This window comes from Mesoplodon mirus (assembly GCF_964341445.2).
Source record: "Mesoplodon mirus genome assembly, chromosome: 4".
In the NCBI taxonomy this organism is placed as follows: Eukaryota; Metazoa; Chordata; class Mammalia; order Artiodactyla; family Ziphiidae; genus Mesoplodon; species Mesoplodon mirus.
In genome coordinates, this window is record NC_138979.1 from 63,035,469 (window position 1) to 63,057,201 (window position 21,733).

At 36.9% G+C, this 21,733-nt stretch overlaps 2 protein-coding genes across 2 annotated transcripts in view; one reads left to right on the plus strand and one right to left on the minus strand.

The window, feature by feature from the left end:
* Window positions 1–21,733, plus strand: part of REC114 (REC114 meiotic recombination protein) — a gene marked incomplete at its 5' end in the record, with an annotated part of 112,716 nt that overhangs the window by 13,304 nt on the left and 77,679 nt on the right. The window contains one exon of the mRNA XM_082619136.1: window positions 16,636–16,725. Within this exon, the coding sequence (XP_082475262.1) occupies window positions 16,636–16,725 (90 nt within the window). The remainder of the gene's footprint in view (window positions 1–16,635; window positions 16,726–21,733) is intronic.
* Window positions 11,286–12,179, minus strand: LOC309803554 (small ubiquitin-related modifier 1-like). Its single transcript, XM_082619943.1, has one exon. It carries the CDS (start codon window positions 12,171–12,173, stop codon window positions 11,868–11,870), a length of 306 nt encoding a protein of 101 aa, XP_082476069.1. The 5' UTR covers window positions 12,174–12,179; the 3' UTR covers window positions 11,286–11,867.

Sequence of the window (21,733 nt, forward strand, 5' to 3'; positions counted from 1 at the left end):
AGGAGCCTTCTGTTTTGTTCCTCTGCCATGCGCGGCCATGGTCTCATAGTCCAAGATAGAACTGATATTCTAGACAGCCTGGTGGAGGAAAGGATGAAGAAGTAGACAAAAGATTCACACCTGCTGTCCCCTAAGGAAGTTTCTGGTAAGTTGCCCCATGATACCTCCTCCTGTAGTCAGAACTTAGAGCTGTGGTCATCTTAACTGTATGGACAGCTGGCATATGTAGTCTGAATTCCACGAGATCATGTGTCCAGCTAAAAATCAGGGGTTCTATTACCATATAAGAAAGAAAATGGTTATTGGAGAACAAGAGAACAAGTCTCTTCTGAATCTGGAGACTGCTAAGAAATGAAGGCTTATTCCTGGGGGCCCTGGTTGGAACTCAAAAGGCATTTCTAATAACAATAGCAACAAACAAAAAAACTTATTTAGTACATAATTACTGTATGTCAGTACCTAGAATGGTGATTGGCAGATATCCCCCAAATATTTATTGAATGAATGAATCAAGGTCAGGTATTCTGGTAAGTATCTGATTTTGCATTATGTCATTTAATCTTTCTGATGACCCTATAAGGTAGTTATTACTATTTTTTATTTTTAAGTATACTTCCAAGTTGCAAAACAAGGATTTGATCCTAAATCCATCTGATTCCAGATAATGTCTTTTTTAAAGTAGTAGTCATTGGTGTTCACCAGATATACTAAGATTGCATATCCCTGGCCTCTTTGAAGTTGTGTGTCATGTGACTGGTTTTGGCCAGTGAAATGTGAGCAGAAATGACCTATGTGATGGACAGGAGCTTTAGGAGCCAGTGTATGATTCATTGTCATCTTTCTCTTTGCTACAGTGTTGCAGGTATCTGCTGCTCTGTCAGCTTAGGTCCTATTGTGAGAAAGATGGGCAGTGTGAGGTAGAGTGGGAAGACAGGTAGAAGGAGGATGCATAGGTAGTGTGAGTGAGAAATAAAACCTTTGCTTTGGGGGGTTGTTAATTTCTACAGCATACTCTAGCCTACACCTGACTGATATAGAAATAATTTTTATAATTGTGGTTATGTTTAATTGAATTATATGTCACATACAGTGACATATTGTAGATTGCTTAGGCTTTTGAGGAAGAACCTTCTAACAGATGTTCTAACATTTTTTTTCCTATGACAAAATTTTTTTTCCAAAGCACCAGATTATAAATACACATTTCCAACTCTTTTCTCCTTCAGTAAACAAAAGGTTCATTTTATTGTGTAACAGACATAGTTTTCATAGAGGCTATGCGTTGTTTGCATAACATGATTTAAGGTAGAATTTCTCTAGACAAATATAGTGAAGTTTTTGTTTTCAGTTTAGTTGTTGAAGGAGTCTAAGAAGTTATATTTTAAAATGAGGCCTTAGAAAATTAAAATTCATTCATGTTTAAGATTTGTTCCCTGCCTACCGTGTGCTGGACACTATTCAGGGCTCTGTTTAGAGATGATTAAGGCATCACCATTGGAAGATCTAGCCAATTAAGCTCAAGTACCTGCTCATTTGGAATCTAGGGTGCTTTTCACCTAAAAAATGACTACATGGCATCCGAGAAATAAATTAGAGTGTTTCTTGAACTCAGATTTAGAAATACAGTTTGGATATTGGAACTGTTAGGGGCGTAAGTGAACCTTGTTTGTGAATAAATAGAAGAGAGTGACTATGAAGATAGCAAGGCAGGTGGCAGGTATGAGAGTTGCAGTGACCTAGAGTAGGTGTGCCGATGGGAGGTACCACTTTCTGGTATACTTGGTGATTTTCATAGGATTTATTAGTTTGGGAGATTTTTAAACGTATTGGAGAAATGTCCTAGGACTGTGTTTTATAGAAAGAACAATAACCAGAGGGGCCTTGATTGGTAATCAGGGCATAAAGAACTTATTCCTCTGTTGCATGGGAGGTATTTTGAGTAAATATATTTTGCTTATGGCTACTAATCAAGGTGATAAGTTAACTCCAATAGCTAGGTTTAAAAGGATTAGATAATTTCACGATTATTAATCTTATTTGGGTATATGTGGTAAAAGAAGGAGAATCACATCTCATGCTCTGATGCATGAGATGATATTTTTAGATTCTAAAGAAAGAACAGATTCCCCAGGTATATATAATTACTTTTTTTTTCTGCTTTGGGTGTTATGCTCTTATAATTGTGTTTATTATTATTGTTACTGTTAACACTTTGCATTTCTGTGAAACATCAAAAGCAAAATACTGAATTTTACAGTTTGGTAGTGGGTATGTAGCAGGGCCACTTTCATTAGCATAATATGTCCTACAAGTTTGTTGAAATAATTTGTGAGGCTCTTTAGCTACCAGGAGTAAGTGAGGAGGCAGCTAATAGCCTACTTAACAATTTTGCACATTTTTCATATTTTATGATGCATAAATCAGCAATTTGGGCCAATATATAGAGTGCTGACACTTTCTGAGGTGTCTTAAAAGCAGGAAAAAAACTCAAGTTTTGACATAATTTGTCATATCTGACAAGTAACACTATTTTAGCCTTTCATGTAGGTATAAGTTACTTTAAGGTAAGTACATTTGAAATACTTTTCTATATTTTCATATATTTCTTTTAACCTTTTTCCTAATTAATTTTAGATTAGTCCTATAGTACATACAGTCTTGCACAAATACATGAATATAAAATAGAAGGCTCTCTGATCATTTAACCAGTGTATAAGCTGTGCCTGAAAAGCTGTGCTTGTATAAGCTTGTGATAGGCAGGCTCTGTATCTCAGTGTGTGCTACTGTGTTGATGGCAAAATACTACAATAGCCAGAGCTCAGGTTGATGTAAATCTTTCCCCAGTTTTATTGAGGTATAATTGATGTTTGACATTATATAAGTTTAAAACGTACAACATAATGATTTGATAAATGTATATATTGCAAAATGATTACCACAATTAGTTAACCATCCGTCACCTCACATAGTTACAAATTTTTTTTCCCTTGTGATAACTTTTTTTTTTTTTTTTTTTTTTTTGCTGTACGCGGGCCTCTCACTGCTGTGGCCTCTCCCGTTGCGGAGCACAGGCTCTGGACACACAGGCTCCGCGGCCATGGCTCGCGGGCCCAGCCGCTCCGCGGCATGTGGGATCTTCCGGGATCGGGGCACGAACCCGTGTCCCCTGCATCGGCAGGCGGACTCTCAACCACTGCGCCACCAGGGAAGCCCTCCCTTGTGATAACTTTTAAAATCTACTGTCAGCAACTTTCAAATATACAATACAATATTGTTAGCTATAGTCATGATGTTGTACATTACATCTCCAGAACTTATTTATCATATAACTGGAAGTTTGTACCTTTTGACCACCTCTACCCATTTTGCCCACCCCTGCCTCTGTTTTCCACCAATCTGTCCTGTTGCTATGAATTTGTTTTTTCTTAATTCCACATATGAGTGAGATCATCCAGTATTTGTTTTTCTCTGACTTATTTCGCTTAGCATAATGCTCTCAGGGTTCATTCATGTTGTCACAAATGGCAAGATTTCCTTGTTTTTTTTTAGTGGCCCAATAATATTCCATTGTGTGTTTGTGTGTGTGTGTGTGTATACATACCATATTTTCTTTATTCATTCATCTGTTGATGGACACTTAGATTATTTCCCTGTCTTGGCTATTGTAAATAATGCTGCGGTGAACATGGGGGTACAGGTATCTCTTTGAAATAGTGATTTTATTTCCTTCTGATGTATACCCAGAAGTGGAATTGCTGGGCCATATGGTAGTTCTACTTTTAAGTCTTTTTTAGGAAACTCAATACTGTTTTCCATAGTGGCTGTACCAGTTTACATTCCACCAGCAGTGCACAAGGGTTCCCTTTTCTCTACATCCTTACTGGCACTTGCTACCTCTTGTCTTTTTGTTAGTAGCCATTCTGACAAACGTGAGATATCTCATTGTGGTTTAGATTTGTATTTCTCTGATGATTAGTGATGTTGAGCACCATTTCATGTACCTGTTGGCCATTTGAACATGTTCTTTAGAAATATGTCTTCTTAGGTCCTTTGCCCATTTTTAAATTGGATTATTTGATTTTTGCTGTTGATTTGTATGAGTTCCTTATATTTTTTGAATATTAACCCCATATAAGATAGGTAGTTTGCAAATACTTTTATCCATTCCATAGCTTGGCTTTTCATTTTGTTGATCATTTCCTTTGATGTGCAGAAGCTTGCTGGTTTGATGTAGTCTGCTTGTTTATTTTTGCTTTTGTTGCTTGTGCTTTAGGTGTTATATCCAAAAAAAAATCATTGCTGAGACCATTGTCAGGGAGCTCTTTCCCTTTGTTTTCTTCTAGAAGTTTTATGGTATCAAGTCTTACATTTAAGTCTTTCATTCATTTTGAGTTAAATTTGTGAGTGATGTAAGATAGGGATCTAGTTTCATTCTTTTGCATGTGAATATCCAATTTTCCCAGTACCATTTATTGAAGAGACTGTCTCTTCTCCATTGAATATTCTTGGCTCCCTTGTCAAATATTAGTTGATTTGTATATACATGGGTTTATTTCTGGGTTCTCTATTCTGTTCCATTGGTTTATGTGTCTATTCTTTTGCCAGTACCATAGTACTGTTTTGATGACTTAAATCTTAAGCAACATTTAGGTTAGCAACTAGAAAGAAGATATGAACGTGGTATATGTTATGACACCTTAAAATAATCTTTTTCTTTGAAGACTTTGTCGTTAAAAATAACTTTTTTTGAGTTTTTTATATTGTGCTAATGTGAACACTCCAGTAAAATGCTAAATTATCACCCATTACATATATTTCCCGGGCTTCCCTGGTGGCACAGTGGTTGAGAGTCCGCCTGCCAATGCAGGGGACGCGGGTTCGTGCCCCGGTCTGGGAAGATCCCGCATGCCATGGAGCGGCTGGGCCCCTGAGCCATGGCCACTGAGCCTGAGCGTCCGGAGCCTGTGCTCCGCGGCGGGAGAGGCCACATTGGTGAGAGGCCCGCGTACGGCAAAAAAAAAAAAAAAATTAAAAAAAAAGAAAAAATATATATATATATTTCCCAAGAGCCAGAAATAAGTAATTTTTTTCTCAGCTTCTTGGATTATATTAGGCATTATGATGTTTGGAATTTCTCAGAAGAGTTAGGATATTTCATGTAGCATCCTTTGTAGTAAGCTGAATGCTTTTTTTACCCTTGCTTCTACTTAGTCAACAAAAAAGCCTCATGTAAAACTTTTTGATTATGCTTGAATTTCTATATAATAAAGGTAGACGGAACATACGGTAAACCCACATGTACATATCAGCAGCTTCAACAATTACCAACTCATGGCCAATCTGGCTTTGTTGCTACCCTATCCATGTCCATCATGTTATTTTGAAGCAAATCACAGCCATCATACCATTTCATCAGCTGTTTCAGTTGGTATCTCTAAAAGATAAGAACTTAAAAAAACAATCGTAATATCATTTTCACCCTAAAATATTCCTTAATATCATCAAATAGTCAGTGCTCAAATTTCTAATAGTCTCATAAGTTTCATAATTCTTCGAAACAGGACCACACGTGGATGATTGATTAGTATTTCTTTTATTCTTTAAGGTTTCTTCTATGTGATCCACCTCTCTTCCTTCCTTGCAGTTTATTCGCTGAAGAAACCGAGTTCTGAAGAATTTCTGACAGTATGATTTTGCTGACTGCATCTCTGTGGTGCAGTTAATGTGATCCTTTGTCCTCTGTATTTCTTGTGAACTGATAACTGAATCTAGAGACTTGATCAAGTTCAGGCTGAGTTTTTTGTTTTTGTTTTTGGGGATTTTTGGCCAGACTACTTAGTAGGTGGTTTAGTCTTCTTCCCATTGGAAGTGTGTAATGCCTATTTATCTTTCCGGGGAGTTGCCGCTATTGAAGCACAATGCCTAGAGCCATTAATTAATTAGGAGTTGCAAAAATGTTGATATTCTAATTTTATCATTTTTCTTAATTTATTATCTGGAATATAAAATATTTTATATTCTTCACAAAAGTAAAGAAAGATTTCCTCATATCCACTAGAGTTTACCTGGAGGTCAGTTTGTATAGGAGAGGTAAGATGAATGCTTGATTCTTTGCCTTCATTTACTAAAAAAAAAAAATGAGTTTGTTCTCCAGAATCTTCTGGTGTTGGAGAGTGACTTTTTTTTAAGACTGGAAGCTTTTAATATCTTTATTCTTTAAATTTAGAAATTTTATTAGGGTGTGTCTAGTTGTTGATTCCCTCCTCCCCCCCATCAAAGCCTGGAACTCGAATCTTTCCATCTTCTGTCTCATCTCTGCAGTTGTGGAATAGTTGTTCTGCTATCTGTTTAATCATTGCCTTTGCTCTGTTTCTCCCCTTCCACTTTAGCTCCTGTTAACATTTGTTCTCCTGGGGCTGAGTCTTTGCTTCACATTATCTTGTACACATGATTTCTTCTTTGTAGTTATGCTCTGTGTTTCTGAATATTTCTCCTACGTGATCTTTCAGACCATTAATATGGTCTCCAGTTCTTCAGTTAAGCTATTGAATTTTTATATGTTTTTAGCTCCAAGTCTCCTTAAATGTTCTAATAATAATTATTATTGGGACTTCCTTGGTGGTCCAGTGGTAAAGAGTCTGCCTTCCAATGCAGGGGACGCGGGTTCCATCCCTGGTTGGGGAACTAAGATCCCACATGCCGCGAGGCAACTAAGCCCACGTGCCACAACTACTTAGCTCGCGTGCCTCGAACGAGAGAGCCCACGTGCCACAAACTACAGAGCCCACGTGTCCTGGAGCCTGTGCGCCACAACTAGAGAGAGAAAACTCGCATGCCACAACTGGAGAGAAGCTGGTGCCCCGCAACTAGAGAGAAACCCCAACAGACCACACCGTAACGAGAAAGATCCCGCGTGCCTCAACAAAGATCCCGTATGCCGCAACTAAGACCCAACGCAGCCAAAAAAAAAAAGGAACATAAATAAATAAATATTTAAAAAAGAACTAAAATAATAACAATAATTATTATTATTGTTATTATTTTTTGGCTCAAGCTGATGTTGATCTCATCTGGCAGTTTTGTTCAGCTAGGAGCCACCTGTTCTGGGTTTTCTGTTTGTTCTTTATCACTTTAGCCTATTTGGTATGTTGTCATTTTCCTTTATCTAACTTAGGCCTCTTCTTTTGGGGTTCAAGTCCAACATACCTTAAGTGTTAAGTGTTGGGAGGTGCATGAGTCTCAGGCTTCTACGTCTTCTGTAGAGGAATAGAAAGGACTTAGCTAAGTAAGTTTCCCAGCTCCACTATGACTCCTTAGAGGCTGGGAGTCCAGTAGGAATTTCAGAATACACAGGCTGGTCTTCTTGGGGGTTGGGGGGGATGACCAGTTTCTACAGGTTAGGCTCTCTCCCAAGAACTGGGGCATTCCTGCCTTTGCCCTAGGGCTACTTGCTTAGGCCAGGGCCTCCATTCTCATCCAAGGGGAAAACTCAGCTCTTTTCATCTGGATCCTGAGACTTCAACCCACCCTTCTGGCCCACTTGGACGCTGATTTTAATAACTGCTCAAGGAAAGGTAATTGGTATTTGGATTGGATTTAGGAAGGGAAGACTGCAGGGATGCAATCAAATTACATTTTTTCTTGAACCTCTTGGAAGTCTTAAATTAGACATTTTCAAACTGAGCATACCATAAAGATCTTTTAGATGAAATATTGCAACAAATATATGAAAAATAGTAACTGTGGAATTCCCAGGTACCTGGTATCCTTCCCATGAGATACCTAGTAACCTTCCCATGCCATCAAGTCTTTGCTCAAGCCTCACCTCAGTGATGCCCATGCTGACCACCCTATTTATATTTTAACATTCATGTCCTGTCTTTACACTCCCATTCCCCTTACCCTGCTTTGTTTTTTCTCTAGCTCCTAGCACTTTCTTATATACTAGATAATTTACTTATTTATTATGTTCAGTGATGTGCCTAGAACATATGAAACCCAAAATGGATAATTTTTAACACTTTACTCCCCTAAATGATGGAATATTTTCATAAAAATTTCATAAATGAAATTAGTTATTATGCAGACAGTGAAATTTATTGAGATTCATTATTATAAGCATGGCAGTAAGATAAATAAGAAAAAGGAAATGCACACTATAGTATAAGGCAGGAAAAAAAGCACAAATGTTTAGCCAGTTTTTTATATCTAGGTAAATGTCTGAACTTTGCTTCTTTGGTTAGAGGCTGATATTTTATGGAATTGATTTCTCTTTAACTAATAAGTGATTTTAAAAAATAATACTGAAAATCTCCAAACATACAATCTAGGCAACTAATGATAAAATTGCTGATATGTTTTATTCTCTTTTTTGCTATTTAGTTTGGAAACATTTAACAGTTTAAAAGAATAATATTTTAATATTAAAGGTATTATTCAAATTCAGTAACATATTTTGAGTGTGAACTAAAATTTGCATTTGCCAAACAAAAATGTTCCATCCCGTTGCTTGCACTTTCGTTGTTTTAAAATTTTCAGCACAAATATAAATGCCAAAAAGAAGGTCCCATAAAATGACAGCATTGTAATAACTCATGTCCTGTTTCTTGGTCTTTACAGTCCCTGTGCTATCATTGTTTATTTTGAATCTATGGTTTAAATGCAGAAGAGTGTCGTACCACAGGGTTGAAGTGAAGTGCATCCTAAGAAAGGGTTTGAGACAAGAACTTTGCATTAGGCAAGCTTGAAGTATGTCAAAGCCTTATAAGCTTCTCTTGAAACAGATGTATGTGGCTAAGTCTGCATGTATGTGGGCCAGCTTTATAACTGGGAGTTTTCCAAATGAATGTCTATGTAGAAAACAACATTTATTAAAGAATAAATAATAAAAATCTGATAATTTGAAACTTACATGTGTATTATTTAAACTCAGCAGCAACTGTAGCAATTGTTTAAAACTTAGATCAACAAAAGATTTTTTTCAGGGAGGGGTATTTCATCAGTGACATTGATTAGAGTTGCTAGCTCATGGTAGTAATAAAAAGCAGCGCTTTTTAGTCAGTTTGACTATTGTTTATAAATTCTCAACAAAGCATTCCCTTATTGCCTGTACTAGGGTTGACTGCTCCCACCATTTCACCCTTAGTGTGCCACTAATTATATTTATTTTTTACTGTTTTCTGTACCCTTGCCCTGCATCGCATCCCACATTAGCTCCGTGAAGGCAGCTAATGTTTTGTTCAGTGATGTGTCCCATCTAAGAAAATGCTTGGCATCTGTTAGGTGCTCAATAAATATTTGTTGAATGAACAAATGAATCAATGAAGCTCATGGTCAGGGACATTCCCTTCTATGTTTTTTTTTTTTCTTTCCCTAACATTTATAAGAGAGATCAGTACATAGTGAGTAGTTTGTTAATGTTAAATGACTTAAATGCTCAGGATATGGTCTCTTTTCATGAATTTCACATGAATTTTAGAATCAGCTTGTTAATTTCTACAAAAGAATTTAGAATTTTTGATTATTACTGCTGTAACAAATTGCCACAAACTTAGTGGCCTACAAAAACCCAAACTTAGTTTGTTTATGCTTTGCACACAGTTCTGGAGGTCAGAAGTCTAAAATAGGTCTTATGAGGCTAAAATGAAGGTGTCAGCAGGGCTGCATTCCTTCTGGAGGCTTTAGGGGAGAATCCGTTTCTTGCCTGTTCCAGTTTCTAGAGGCTGCCTGAATTCCTTGCCTTGTACCACCCTTCCATCTTCAAAGCCAGCAGTCACATTTCCTTCTCTGACTCTGACTCTTCTGCCTCCTTCTTTCCCTTGTAGGGACCCTTCGGATTCCATTGGGACCATCTAGATAATCCAGCTCTCCTAGTCTCAAGATCCTTAACTTAATCACATCTGCAAAGTCCCCTTTGCCATGTAAGATAAGATATTTGTACATTCCAGGGATAAGGACAGGAACCTTTGGGTGGGGATTATTATTCTGCCTACCTCAGCATCTTAACAATATTAAATCTTCCTATCCATGAACAAAGTATAACTCTCCATATATTTATTATGTATTAAATTTCTGTCAGTTTTCAGTGTGCAGATCTTTCACTTCGTCATATTTATCTCTAAATATTTCATATTTTTCATGCTATTATAAATTTTGATGTTTCTAAAATTCCAAATTCCAGTTGTTCTTTACTAGTTTGTATAAATTTAGTTTTCATTTATTGATCTTGTATCCTGCAATCTTTCTAAAATTCATTTATTAGTTCTAGGGAAATAAATTGGATTTTCTATATAAATGATTGTGTTGTCTGAATTAAGACAGTTTTTCTTCTACCTTTCCAGTCTGGAAAGGAAAGGCTTTTTACTTCTTTTTCTTGCCTAATTACAGTGTTTAGAACCTCCAGTACAGTGTCGAATAGAAGTGGTGATATTCTTGTCTTGTTCCTTATCTTAGAGAGAAAGCCTTCAGTCTTTCACTATTAAATATGATGTTAACTATAGTTTTTTCATAGATGCCCTTCATCAGCTTGAAGTTCCTTCAATTCCTGGTTTGCTGATTTTTTTTTTTTTTTACTCAGGAATGGATGTTGAATTTTGTCAAATGCCTTTTGTATATTCTTTCATCTAGTGAGGTGATCCTGTGATTTTTCTCTTTTATTTTGTTGACATGGTGAATTATATTCAGTTCAAAATACTTCCTGATTTATCTCTTAATTTCTTATTTACCCATGGGTTATTTAGAAGTACATGATTTAGTTTTAAAATGTTTGGGGACTTTTTCAGAGATATTTCTGTTATTGATTTCTAATTTAATCTGTGCTCAGAGAACATACTTTAAAATTTACTAACACTTGTTTTATGGCCCAGAATTTGGTCTCTCTCAGTAAGTGCTCTGTGTACACTTGAGAAGAATATATATTTTGCTGATATTGAGTGGAGTGTTGTATAAATGTCAATCAGGTCATGTTGGTTGATAGTGTTGTTCACATCTACTATATGCTTGCTGATTTTCTGTTTATCAATTATTGAGAGAGGGGTGTTGAAATCTGACTATAATTGTGGATTTGCCTATTTTTCCTTACAGTGCTATCAATTATTGCTTCATGTATTTTTTATGGTTTTTACAAATATTTTGTTTATTTTAATGAAGCTGGTACTGACGATGTCCATTTAAAACCTATATCCCAGGCCAAAAAGTACAAATAAAGTCAAAAAGAGCAGTGTTCTGTTGTATACACTTCTGCATGAATAACTTTAACTGCTAAGGAAAATTAGAACTTTTCTGGGATCTTCTGACAAGGTTTGTCCTTCATCTTACAATGCTTTCTCTTCAGTGAAGCCATCTTTGGAGCTAGTCATTTATTCTCACCACCTTTGTCATCTTGACTCCAACCTGATATTCCTCTTCTTTTGGTCCAGACCCTCAGATTTTAAAAGTAGCTTCAAGTTAAGGAAAGGTCATTTTTCCACAGTTCAGTTCTCTGAAAAACTTCCATCTCCCACTGAAAGTCATAGTCCAAGAGTGAAGCAGTCACATGCTAAAACTTCAGGGCCAGCTGCAAAGTCATTATGATTACTTGCATTAGTCGATATTATCACAAGCCTGAAAGTGGACAGTCCTGGAAGGCGGCCTCACTGTGCACATATGTAATTTTTAAAAAGGAGACGGCAATATGAAGGGGGCTGAGGCTTGATCACCAAAAATCAGCGCAGTGAAAACAAACAATAATGAATAATAGACACTAGAATGCAAATTACCAGATGTTTTAAAGGGATGCCAGTTTTCAATTCTGTTTTGAACATCACATTACAAAAGAACTATTTTTAAAAATAAAGGATTAGGGAAAATAAAAAAAATAAAAAGAATATCTAAACTGTTGAATGACCCCCTGTTTGTTCCTGATAAACTTCAATCACATCTTCTCCCTCTATTCCCAGTTCTTTTGGAGTATGATTATCAGCAATTCTCTGACCTTCAAAGAGAAACCTGGGTGAATTCATGGGAACTTCCTGTCTTTGACAGTATGATTCTTTGAGTTTCTTGAGATGTGTTGTCATTTTCACTTTGAAGTAAATCTCACTGCTCTCCTGTCCTGTGACTTTGAGTTTAATATATTCTCCTTCCTTCTTATCCCCCAAATCCTCAGTTGAAGGTTTTGCCTCCCGGTCAGACATGGTGACGGTGGCTTCCCCCGGGGTCTCTGCACAGCAGCGGCCTTGGGTAGGCAGAACCTTGCCTGCTTCATGTATTTTTCAGCTCTTATTGGGGGCGTGAATGTTTAGGATAATTATGTCTCTTGATTAACGCCTTGTCATTATGAAGTGACCTTTATACCTTTTGGTAGTCTTGCCTAAAATTAATAGCTATTCCAGCTTTCTTTTGACTAGTATTAGCATGGTATATGTTTTTCTCACCCTTTTGTTTTCACCTCTTCATATTTTTATATTTATGTATAGTTGTGCCTTGTCTCCTCATCCTGTTGTCAGATTGCCTTTCATTGGGATGTTTAAGCCATTTACATTTTAAAAAAATAAAATAAATAAATTTATTTAAATAAATAAATTTTTAAATAAAATAAATAAATTTATTTTAAAAAATCTCTTTAGAGGGCGAAAAAAAGCGCGGGAAGTGTGTAAAGAATAAATAAGGAAAGAGAAAAGGATTCTTAGTAATTTTTCATGTATTCTTACTGAAAAATAATGAAGAGAAAATGGGTAGCTGAGAAGCAAAATTAATCCTGATTAAGGCCATTTACATTTAATGTGATCATTGAAAGGGTTAGGTGTAAGTGTGTAATCTTGCTATTTGTCTTGTGTTTGTCCCACCTTTTCTTCCCTTTATATTCTTATTCTTGCTTCATTTGGATTCATTGAGTGTTGTTTTTAACCCCTTACATCAATCTTCTTTTAAAGAAGATATGTAGACAGATAAATAAGTAAATATAAAGAAACAAAATTGGAAAAGGGAATGGGAACTATCTGGTTTGGGTAATGGGGCAGGGAGCTGGTGGCCGTTTTCACTAGGATGGTCAGGAAGGGTGACATTTAAGCATATGACATTTAAGCAAAGACCTGAAAAAGATCAAGGAGTGAGTCATTGTAGATCTAAGAGAAGACAATTTCAGATAGAGAAGCCCTGAGTTTTATAATCATGAATGTGCCTTGTAGGTTCAAGGAGCAGCAGAGGCCAGTGCGGCTGGAGCAGAGTGGCCAAAAGGGGCGATGAGAGCAGAGAGGTAATGGATTGTGGAACACCTTGCATGAGTCTGAATGAGATGGAAAGCTGCTCTAGGGCTTTGAACGGGAAATGACATGACGTGACTTAGGTTTTAAAAGGATCACTCTGGTTACTGTATTGAGAATAAAATGTGTTGGAAAAGGGGAGCAAGAACAGAAACTAGAAAGCCAGTTAGGAGGTTATTATAATAATCCCACTAGAGATGATGCCAACTCAGACCAGACCTGTGAGAAGTGGTTAGATCCTGCATATTTTGAAGGATTTGCTGATGGGTATGTGTATGCAAAAAGTAGAGGATTCAAGAATGATTCCACAGTTTGGCCTAACGAAATGGAAAGATAGAATTATATTCTGAGATGGGAAAACTGTGGAAGTCAAAAGCCTACAACAGCCTGGTTCATGGTAGGTGCTTTGTGTTGTGAAAGACAGTCTTGGGCATGCAGTCTTGCAAACCCCTCTCTCGGCTGTAAGAATGGGCCTTGGGCCTGGAACACTTACTTAGCAAGAAATAGAGTCCTCACAGCCTGTGCTCCTGTGTTCTGCTTAAGCATCATATGGCACCTGACCAGCCTCATTGTTGTATCTGTCCCCTGGCGGGAGAAGGAGGAGTCATTGTGCTGTAGCCATGAGGGGTGAGTGCAGGCCAGCTGCCCTGCATGGCTACCTAGGTTCCCCCTGCTGGCCATGGGGGAACCAACCCCCAGTACTGATAATGATCTTGCTCTATTTCTTCTGTGTGAGTCAAGTGCTGTTCCCTCCACTGCTTGACTGTGTTGTTTTCCATGGTGACTCCAGTACCAAGATGTGAGCAGAAGTTCTTGGACTTCTACACCTGGTGACAGGCAACAGATGCCACTTGCTCGACACTTCGTAAATATTCAATGAATGAATGAATGGGAAGGTTTGGACTTCAAGTTAGGGGCTGTTAATTTTGAGATGACTATTAGACCTTTAAGTAGAGATGTTGAGTGGTCAATTAGATGTAAAAGTTTGGGGACTTCCCTGGTGGTCCATTGGCTAAGACTCTGCACTTCCACCTGCTCAAGGAGCTAAGATTCCACATGCCACGTGCACAGTGCGGCCAAAAAAAAAAAAAAAAAAGATGTAAAAGTTTGGAGGACAGGGGAGAAAAAACAATAAAATTATTTGGAAAGAATTGGCATCTTCGTAATGAGTGTCTCTACCCAACAAGAGACATATATAAGAATGTTCATAACAGCATTATTTGCAGTAGATTTAAACTGGAAAACAATATTCATCAACAAAAGAATGAAAAAATAAATTGTGGTATAATCATAGAATGGTATTCTACCGTAATGATACCGAATGAACTGAGGTATATGCAACAACATTGATGAAGCCAGACATAAAAGAATTCTGTATGATTCCATTCATATAAATAAAACTAAACTATGGTGTTAGGGGCTTCCCTGGTGGTACAGTGGTTGAGAGTCCGCCTGCCGATGCAGGGGACACGGGTTCGTGCCCCGGTTTGGGAAGATCCCACATGCCACAGAGCGGCTGGGCCCGTGAGCCATGGCCGCTGAGCCTGTGCGTTCGGAGCCTGTGCTCCGCAACGGGAGAGGCCACAACAGTGAGAGGCCCGCGTACCGCAAAAAAAAAAAAAAAAAAAAACAAAAAACAAAAAACTATGGTGTTAGAAGTCAGGATGGATATTAGAGGGAGGAGGGAGCAGATAGTGATTGGGAGATAGCACTAGGGTACCTTCTGGAAGGCTACTGTTTTTTTATCTGAATGGTGATTGTGTGTTTACTTTGTCATCACTCATTGAACTGTTCATTTGAGTGTTGGACACTTTTGGGGATATATGTTATATTTCTAAAAAAAAAATAGTTAAACTGTTATGTTAGAATATTGCCTCCCAAAGAATTTGCTTAACAGACTCCAGTTTCTATAGTTTCTATGCTTCATTCCTAGCTATTCTTGAGGTTTTAAATGGTCATGAAACATACAAGATAATCTGTTTAAACTATAATGGGAAGAGTGTTGTACAAATAACTGAATTCCTAATATTGGGAAAGAGGATGAATAATAACCACTGAAAGAAATAATGCAGGGTTTAGCATACCCACCTTGACATCTAAAATGTTATTCGATTTTTAAGTTTGGAATTTAAAGTGAATTAGAGAAAACTCAGTAGGAAATCTTGAGTTTAAATATAGCAATGAAGCTTCAAACCCCACATATGGAGCTATAAGATAGAACATTATTTCTCAATAGAATGCAGTAACCTTATAACGGTATACTTGAGTAATTATTTTGAGCTTTGAGCATTAAGGTGAATCTACAATTTCATCCTAGTTATACAAGGATGTTTACCTTAACAGTGTTTATCAATGATATTAAAGATACCTATACAGTGTAGTCACTTAAGACCCAAATCCCACTCTTAAATATCTATGAGTCATGACCTCCTTGACATTTTGCTTTAATTGCCTCAACTCCCCACCACAACTGTAGACCAAATCTAACAAGATAAAATATAATGGGGGTAAGTGCAAGGTCTTATGTTTAGGTTCAGATGCAGAAAGTAAAAGTATGATTTACCAACATAGGTGATGAATTATCCGGGGGTTTTATTGATGTAAGATCACTCTTCAATGGGACTACCCCCTCAAAAGATAAATGTAGTTGTAGGCTTCATTACTGCAAGTAATGGAGATAATTAGATCACACCAAGAATATTATGGTCAGTTTGGGGCACCCTATTTTTTTTTTTTTTTGCGGTACGTGGGCCTCTCCCTGCTGTGGCCTCTCCCGTTGCGGAGCACAGGCTCCGGACGCTCAGGCTCAGCGGCCATGGCTCATGGGCCCAGCCGCTCCGCGGCATGTGGGATCTTCCTGGACCGGGGCACGAACCCGTGTCCCCTGCATCGGCAGGCGGACTCTCAACCACTGCGCCACCAGGGAAGCCCGGGGCACCCTATTTTTAAGAGTGACATTACAAATTAAAGCTCATCCAAAGGAAACACCAAGTTTTGAGGGGTTTTGAAAAATGGATTATGTGGCAAAGAAACTGACTCTGTAGTCTGATGACAACCTGTAAAGCATTATCCCCATTTTACAGAAAGGAAACTGAGGCTCACAGATAATTCATGATTTATTAAAATGTAATTCAAAAGTGGTTGGCTCAGGCCCCATGTCTCTTGATTCTTCATTTACTATTGTTGTTTCAAAATATTGGTTTTAGTTATATTTTATAAAAGCCTGGCTGTTAACCCTTATATGAGGAAAACTTGAAACTATAGGGGACTGATTACCGATTAAATGAGGGAAAGGGAACATTCAGAGTGGGAAGATCAGTGTGAGAAGATAGTTTGGTTATAAGTTTATTAGTATTACAGAAATGTCTTATACACATTTCTCTCTTTTTTCAAGGTTTTTGACTCCAGTGAAGAATCTGGGCATCTTGTTCTCACCATAGTTATATCGGGTCATTTCTTCATTTCCCAAGGACAGACACTGTTGGTAGGTTTTATGCGTATAGTTTAATATGTAGATATATTTATCTTTGTAGCTTTACATTAATTTTGTATCGTCAAGGTTCTTCAGTCTCATTGAAATTCATCAGGTTCAACTAATTAAGCATTTATTGAATGTTCTATAACAGTGGGAAATAAAAAAACATAATGAATATTTCCTGCCCTAAAGGGGTTTAGGGTTTTATTGGGAGTCAAAGTGGATCAAAGGATTGAGATTAATCGGTGTTATAAAGGATTCTTCATTGGGGAGATTGGGTTGAAGACAGGTTAGATTTATAAAGAGATGGGTGTGGGTTTTCCGGATAGAATAAAGAGCATGTGCAGAGGGATAGATTTGAGAAAATAGCTAAAAGAAAACTTGAAGCATGCTATTATCAATTGATAGAGTCCTCTATAAAACTCTTAATTTTATTTTTTATTAAAGTGAAGTTGATTTACAAGGTTGTGTTAGTTTCTGGTGTACAGCAGAGTGATTCAGTTGCACATATATATACATATTCTTTTTCATATTCTTTTCCATTATAGGTTATTATAAGATATTGAATATAATTCCCTGTGCTGTACAGTAAATCCTTATTGTTTATTTTATATACAGTAGTTTGTATCTACTAATCCCAAACTCCTTATTTATCCCCTCACATTTCCTCTTTGGTAACCATGAGTTTGTTTTCTATGTCTGTGAGTCTGTTTCTGTTTTGTAAATAAGTTCATTTGTATCATATTTTAGATTCCACATATAAGTGATCATATGATATTTGTCTGATTTACTTCACTTAGTATGGTAATCTCTAGGTTCATCCATGTTGCTGCAAATGGCAAAATTTCATTCTTTTTTATGGCTGAGTAGTATTCCGTTTTTGTGTGTGTGTGTGTGTGTGTGTGTGTGTACATCTTCTTTATCCATTCAACTGTCGATGGACATTTAGGTTGTTTCCATGTCTTGGCTGTTGTGAATAGTGCTGCTATGAACATAGGGGTACATGCATCCTTTTCAATTAGAGTTTTGTCCAGGTGTATGCCCAGGAGTGGGATTGCTAGATCATACGGTAGTTCTAGTTTTAGTTTTCTGAGGAACCTCCACACTGTTTTCCATAGTGGCTGCACCAACTTACATTCCCACCAGCAGTGTAGGAGGGTTCCCTTTTGTCCACACCCTCTCCAGCATTTTTCATTTGTAAACTTTTTAATGATGGCCATTCTGACTGGTGTGAGGTACCTTACTGTAGTTTTGACTTGCATTTCTCTAATAATTAGTGATGTTGAGCATCTTTTCATGTGTCTACTGGCCATCTGTATATCTTCTTTGGAGAAATGTCTATTAACGTGTTCTGCCCATTTTTCAACTGGGTTTGTTTTTTTTTGTCGTTGAGTTGTATTAGCTGTTTGTATATTTTGGAGATTAAGCCCTTGTCAATTGCATCATTTGCAAATATTTTCTCCCATTCCATAGGTTGTCTTTTTGGGTTTTTTTATCATTTCCTTTGCTGTGCAAAAGCTTATAAGTTTGATTAGGTCCCATTTGTTTATTTTTGTTTTTATTTCTATTGCCTTGGGAGACTAACCTAATAAAGTATTGCTACAATTTATGTCAGAGAATGTTTTGCCTATGCTCTCTTCTAGGAGTTTTATGGTGTCATGTCTTATGTTTAAGTCTTTAAACAAACGGCCTTTGTTTTAAAGTCTGTTTTGTCTGATATGAGTATTGCTAACCTTGCTTTCTTGTCATTTCCATTTGCATGAAATATCTTTCTCCATCCCCTCACTTTCAATCTGTGTGTTTCCTTCGCCCTAAAGTGGGTCTCTTGTAGGCAGCATATTGTAGGCTCTTGTTTTATTATCCAACCTGCCACTCTATGTCTTTTGATTGGAACACATAGTCCATTGACATTTAAGATAATTATTGATAGATATGCATTTATTATATTAACATTTTAAACCTTGTTTTCCAAAAGCTCTAATTTTATAAAAATGCATACATTCTTTATTCTGAATACACATAAACACACACATATTGTAGGAAACTTTTGGAATGAAGAAATATATAAAGGAGAAATAAGAATCTCCTTGCTTGAAAGTTCATTTTTTTAATTGAAGTATAGTTGATTTACAGTATTGTGTTAATTTCAGGTGTACGGCAAAGTGATTCAGTTTTATATATATATAAATAAATATATATAATAAATATATATATACACATACATATTTTCAGATTATTTTCCATTATAGGTTATTACAAGATATTGAATATAATTCCCTGTGCTATACAGTAAATCCTTATTGCTTATCTGTTTTAAATATGGTAGTGTGTTTATGTTAATCTCATACTCCTAATTTATCCTCCCCTCCCCCTTCACCTTTGGTAACCTTAAGTTTGTTTTCTCTGTCCGTTAGTCTGTTTCTGTTTTGTGAATAAATTCATTTGTATTATTTTTTAGATTCCATGTATAAGTGATATCATATAATATTTGTTTTTCTCTGTCTGACTTCACTTAGTATGATATTCTCTAGTTCTATTCATGTTGCTGCAAGTGGCAAAATTTCATTCTTTTTATGGCCGAGTAATAAAATATTCCATTGTACATACCACCTCTTCTTTATCCATTCATCTGTCGATGGACATTTAGATTGCTTCCATGTCTTGGTTATTGTGAATAGTGCTGCTGTGAACATTGGGGTGCATGTATCTTTTCAAATTAGAATTTTTGTCTTTTCTGGATATATGCCCAGGAGTGGGATTGCTGGATAATAATGGTAACTCTATTTTTAGTTTTTTAAGGAAGCTCCATACTGTTTTCCGTAGTGGCTGCACCAGTTTATATTCTCACCAACAGTGTAGGAGGGTTCCCTTTTCTCCACATCCTCTATAGCATTTATATTTGTAGATTGAAAGTTTATGTTTAAATTGGTATTTAGAAACAAAATGAATAAAGAAACAAGACAATTACTAACTTCCAGTCAGAGAAATTGTCCAAGAAAGGAAATGTGAGAGAAGGTTATTACATCATTTACATTGACATAATGAATGTGTACAAATACTTACTGAATATCTACGTAGGCATAATTTATTCACTTAACAATCGCTGTATGCTTAGCATTGTACCAGGTGCTAGGGATATAGCAGTGAACAGCAAAGACAAAACTCCCTGTCATCATGGAGTGTCACCCTTCTAGTGGGGAGAAACAGTAGTAAACAAGTGGGTCAAATATATTTACAAGACATGAATGTTTGGTGAATCCCCTACACTTTCTGTGATAATATGGCAGCACCCCACAGGTGTGTACTGTGATGATTCACCTTTCCACTCTAGTGGAAGATAGCCTCATCTTTGAATGTGAGATGACCTGCACAGTCGTCTTTGCACCTACTTGTGCAGTTGTGCCTCACCTGCCGCCGTTAGGGCTTGTGTCAGCTGCCGGGGGTAAGACTTGTTGTCCCACTTTGAACGTAGAATCCCAGATGGTGGACTGGCGGATGCCTAGCGCACAGTTAATTCTCCTTGTCAGTATCATGGGTCTTTGCCGAATGGTGACATTAATGCAGTTTGGCTTCCTCAGACATCGGGGCCCACCCTGTTCCTTATCTCTGCTCCATTCTTCTGCACCAATGGTAGATGTTGTTACAAACTTGGTATCATACATGGAATGAGTGTTTGCACTGCACTAACAAAACCAAGTTTATTCAACTCTAAGGCGTCACTATTGAGAAATATTGTAGCTCTACAATTTGGTGCGTGTTGTATATACATACATAACCGGAGTAATATTTTTTTAAATCTTCTTTAAACTCTTTTTATTTATTTTTTATTATACCAAATGTTTATATAATTTCAATGTGAAAAAAACTCACATACATTTGTTAAGGTTTCATTGTAATCTGTGAGATGGATCACAAAGAAAGAGGTGAATGATATAAGCCATGCTCCCCCCAAAATTCACTCCATGCATTTTGATTCCCACAGTGTACTTTTTGTGTAAATTTGTATCTTCAAGATGATTTCTCAGATGTAGTCATAAGCCCGTCTGTCAAGGGAGTTTACATCAGCAGATTGGGCAAGCACATCACAAGGAAGTTATTTCCAAATCTAAAGCCCAGGATGGGCTGGGTCAGGCCCTAGGCACCTGCTTTCCATTGCCATCATCACAGACTTCCTGGGTATCTCACAAGATTCAGTGTCAAAATAAAAAACACCCCAAGTCTTACACCAAAATATAGGCTCTTAGAAGTATGCTTTTAGCTTTTTTAAAAAATAAGACATTTTGGGGGGTGTGGGGGGGAATTTGAGACATAGTTAACACTTGTTTTGGCAAGATAGCAATGAAAACCTGAAAAGCATAAGCTATGTGTCCAAATGCAAAAGTCATCAAAGAACCATAGTTTATCAGGGGAAAAATCCACACTGAACAAAAGATACAGTATGTCTAAATATTTTGAAATTGTAATTTGAATCAAGAGTAAATGCTGAAAAATTATGCTCAGTGTTTGCTAGAGATTAAGTGTGCCTTTTCCTGCTTCCCCCAAATAAAATCGTAGAGCTTACTATTTAATCACTCCCCAGAGTTTCAGTTTTCTCTCAGTATAAAGCAAGAGCTACATACACATAATAAAATGCTTATATGTTAATGTAATAATTCCCCTGGCTCATCCAACGTGCAAGTGCACATGACTTCAAAGACTACAATTTGGGGCAAGTATAGAAGAGATGAAAAAAACACAATTCAAGTTTCAAAACCTGTTCTTAAAATTTTATTTATAGGACCCTCAGGTCATTTTAACTTCTCAGTAAGGTAAAGGTATTGCACTGTCATTTGATTATCAGTCCACCTTGGCATGGGAAGAATGTACATTACCACATGCCAATCTGAGGAACTAGAAATAAGACTTAAAAGTACTACATTTCTTAATGACTACGTAAGGTATTTATAAGTAAATTTATGTTCACATTCTGCTGAGACCTCTTTATAGTCTCAGCACCTGACAATATCTAACGGGCTCC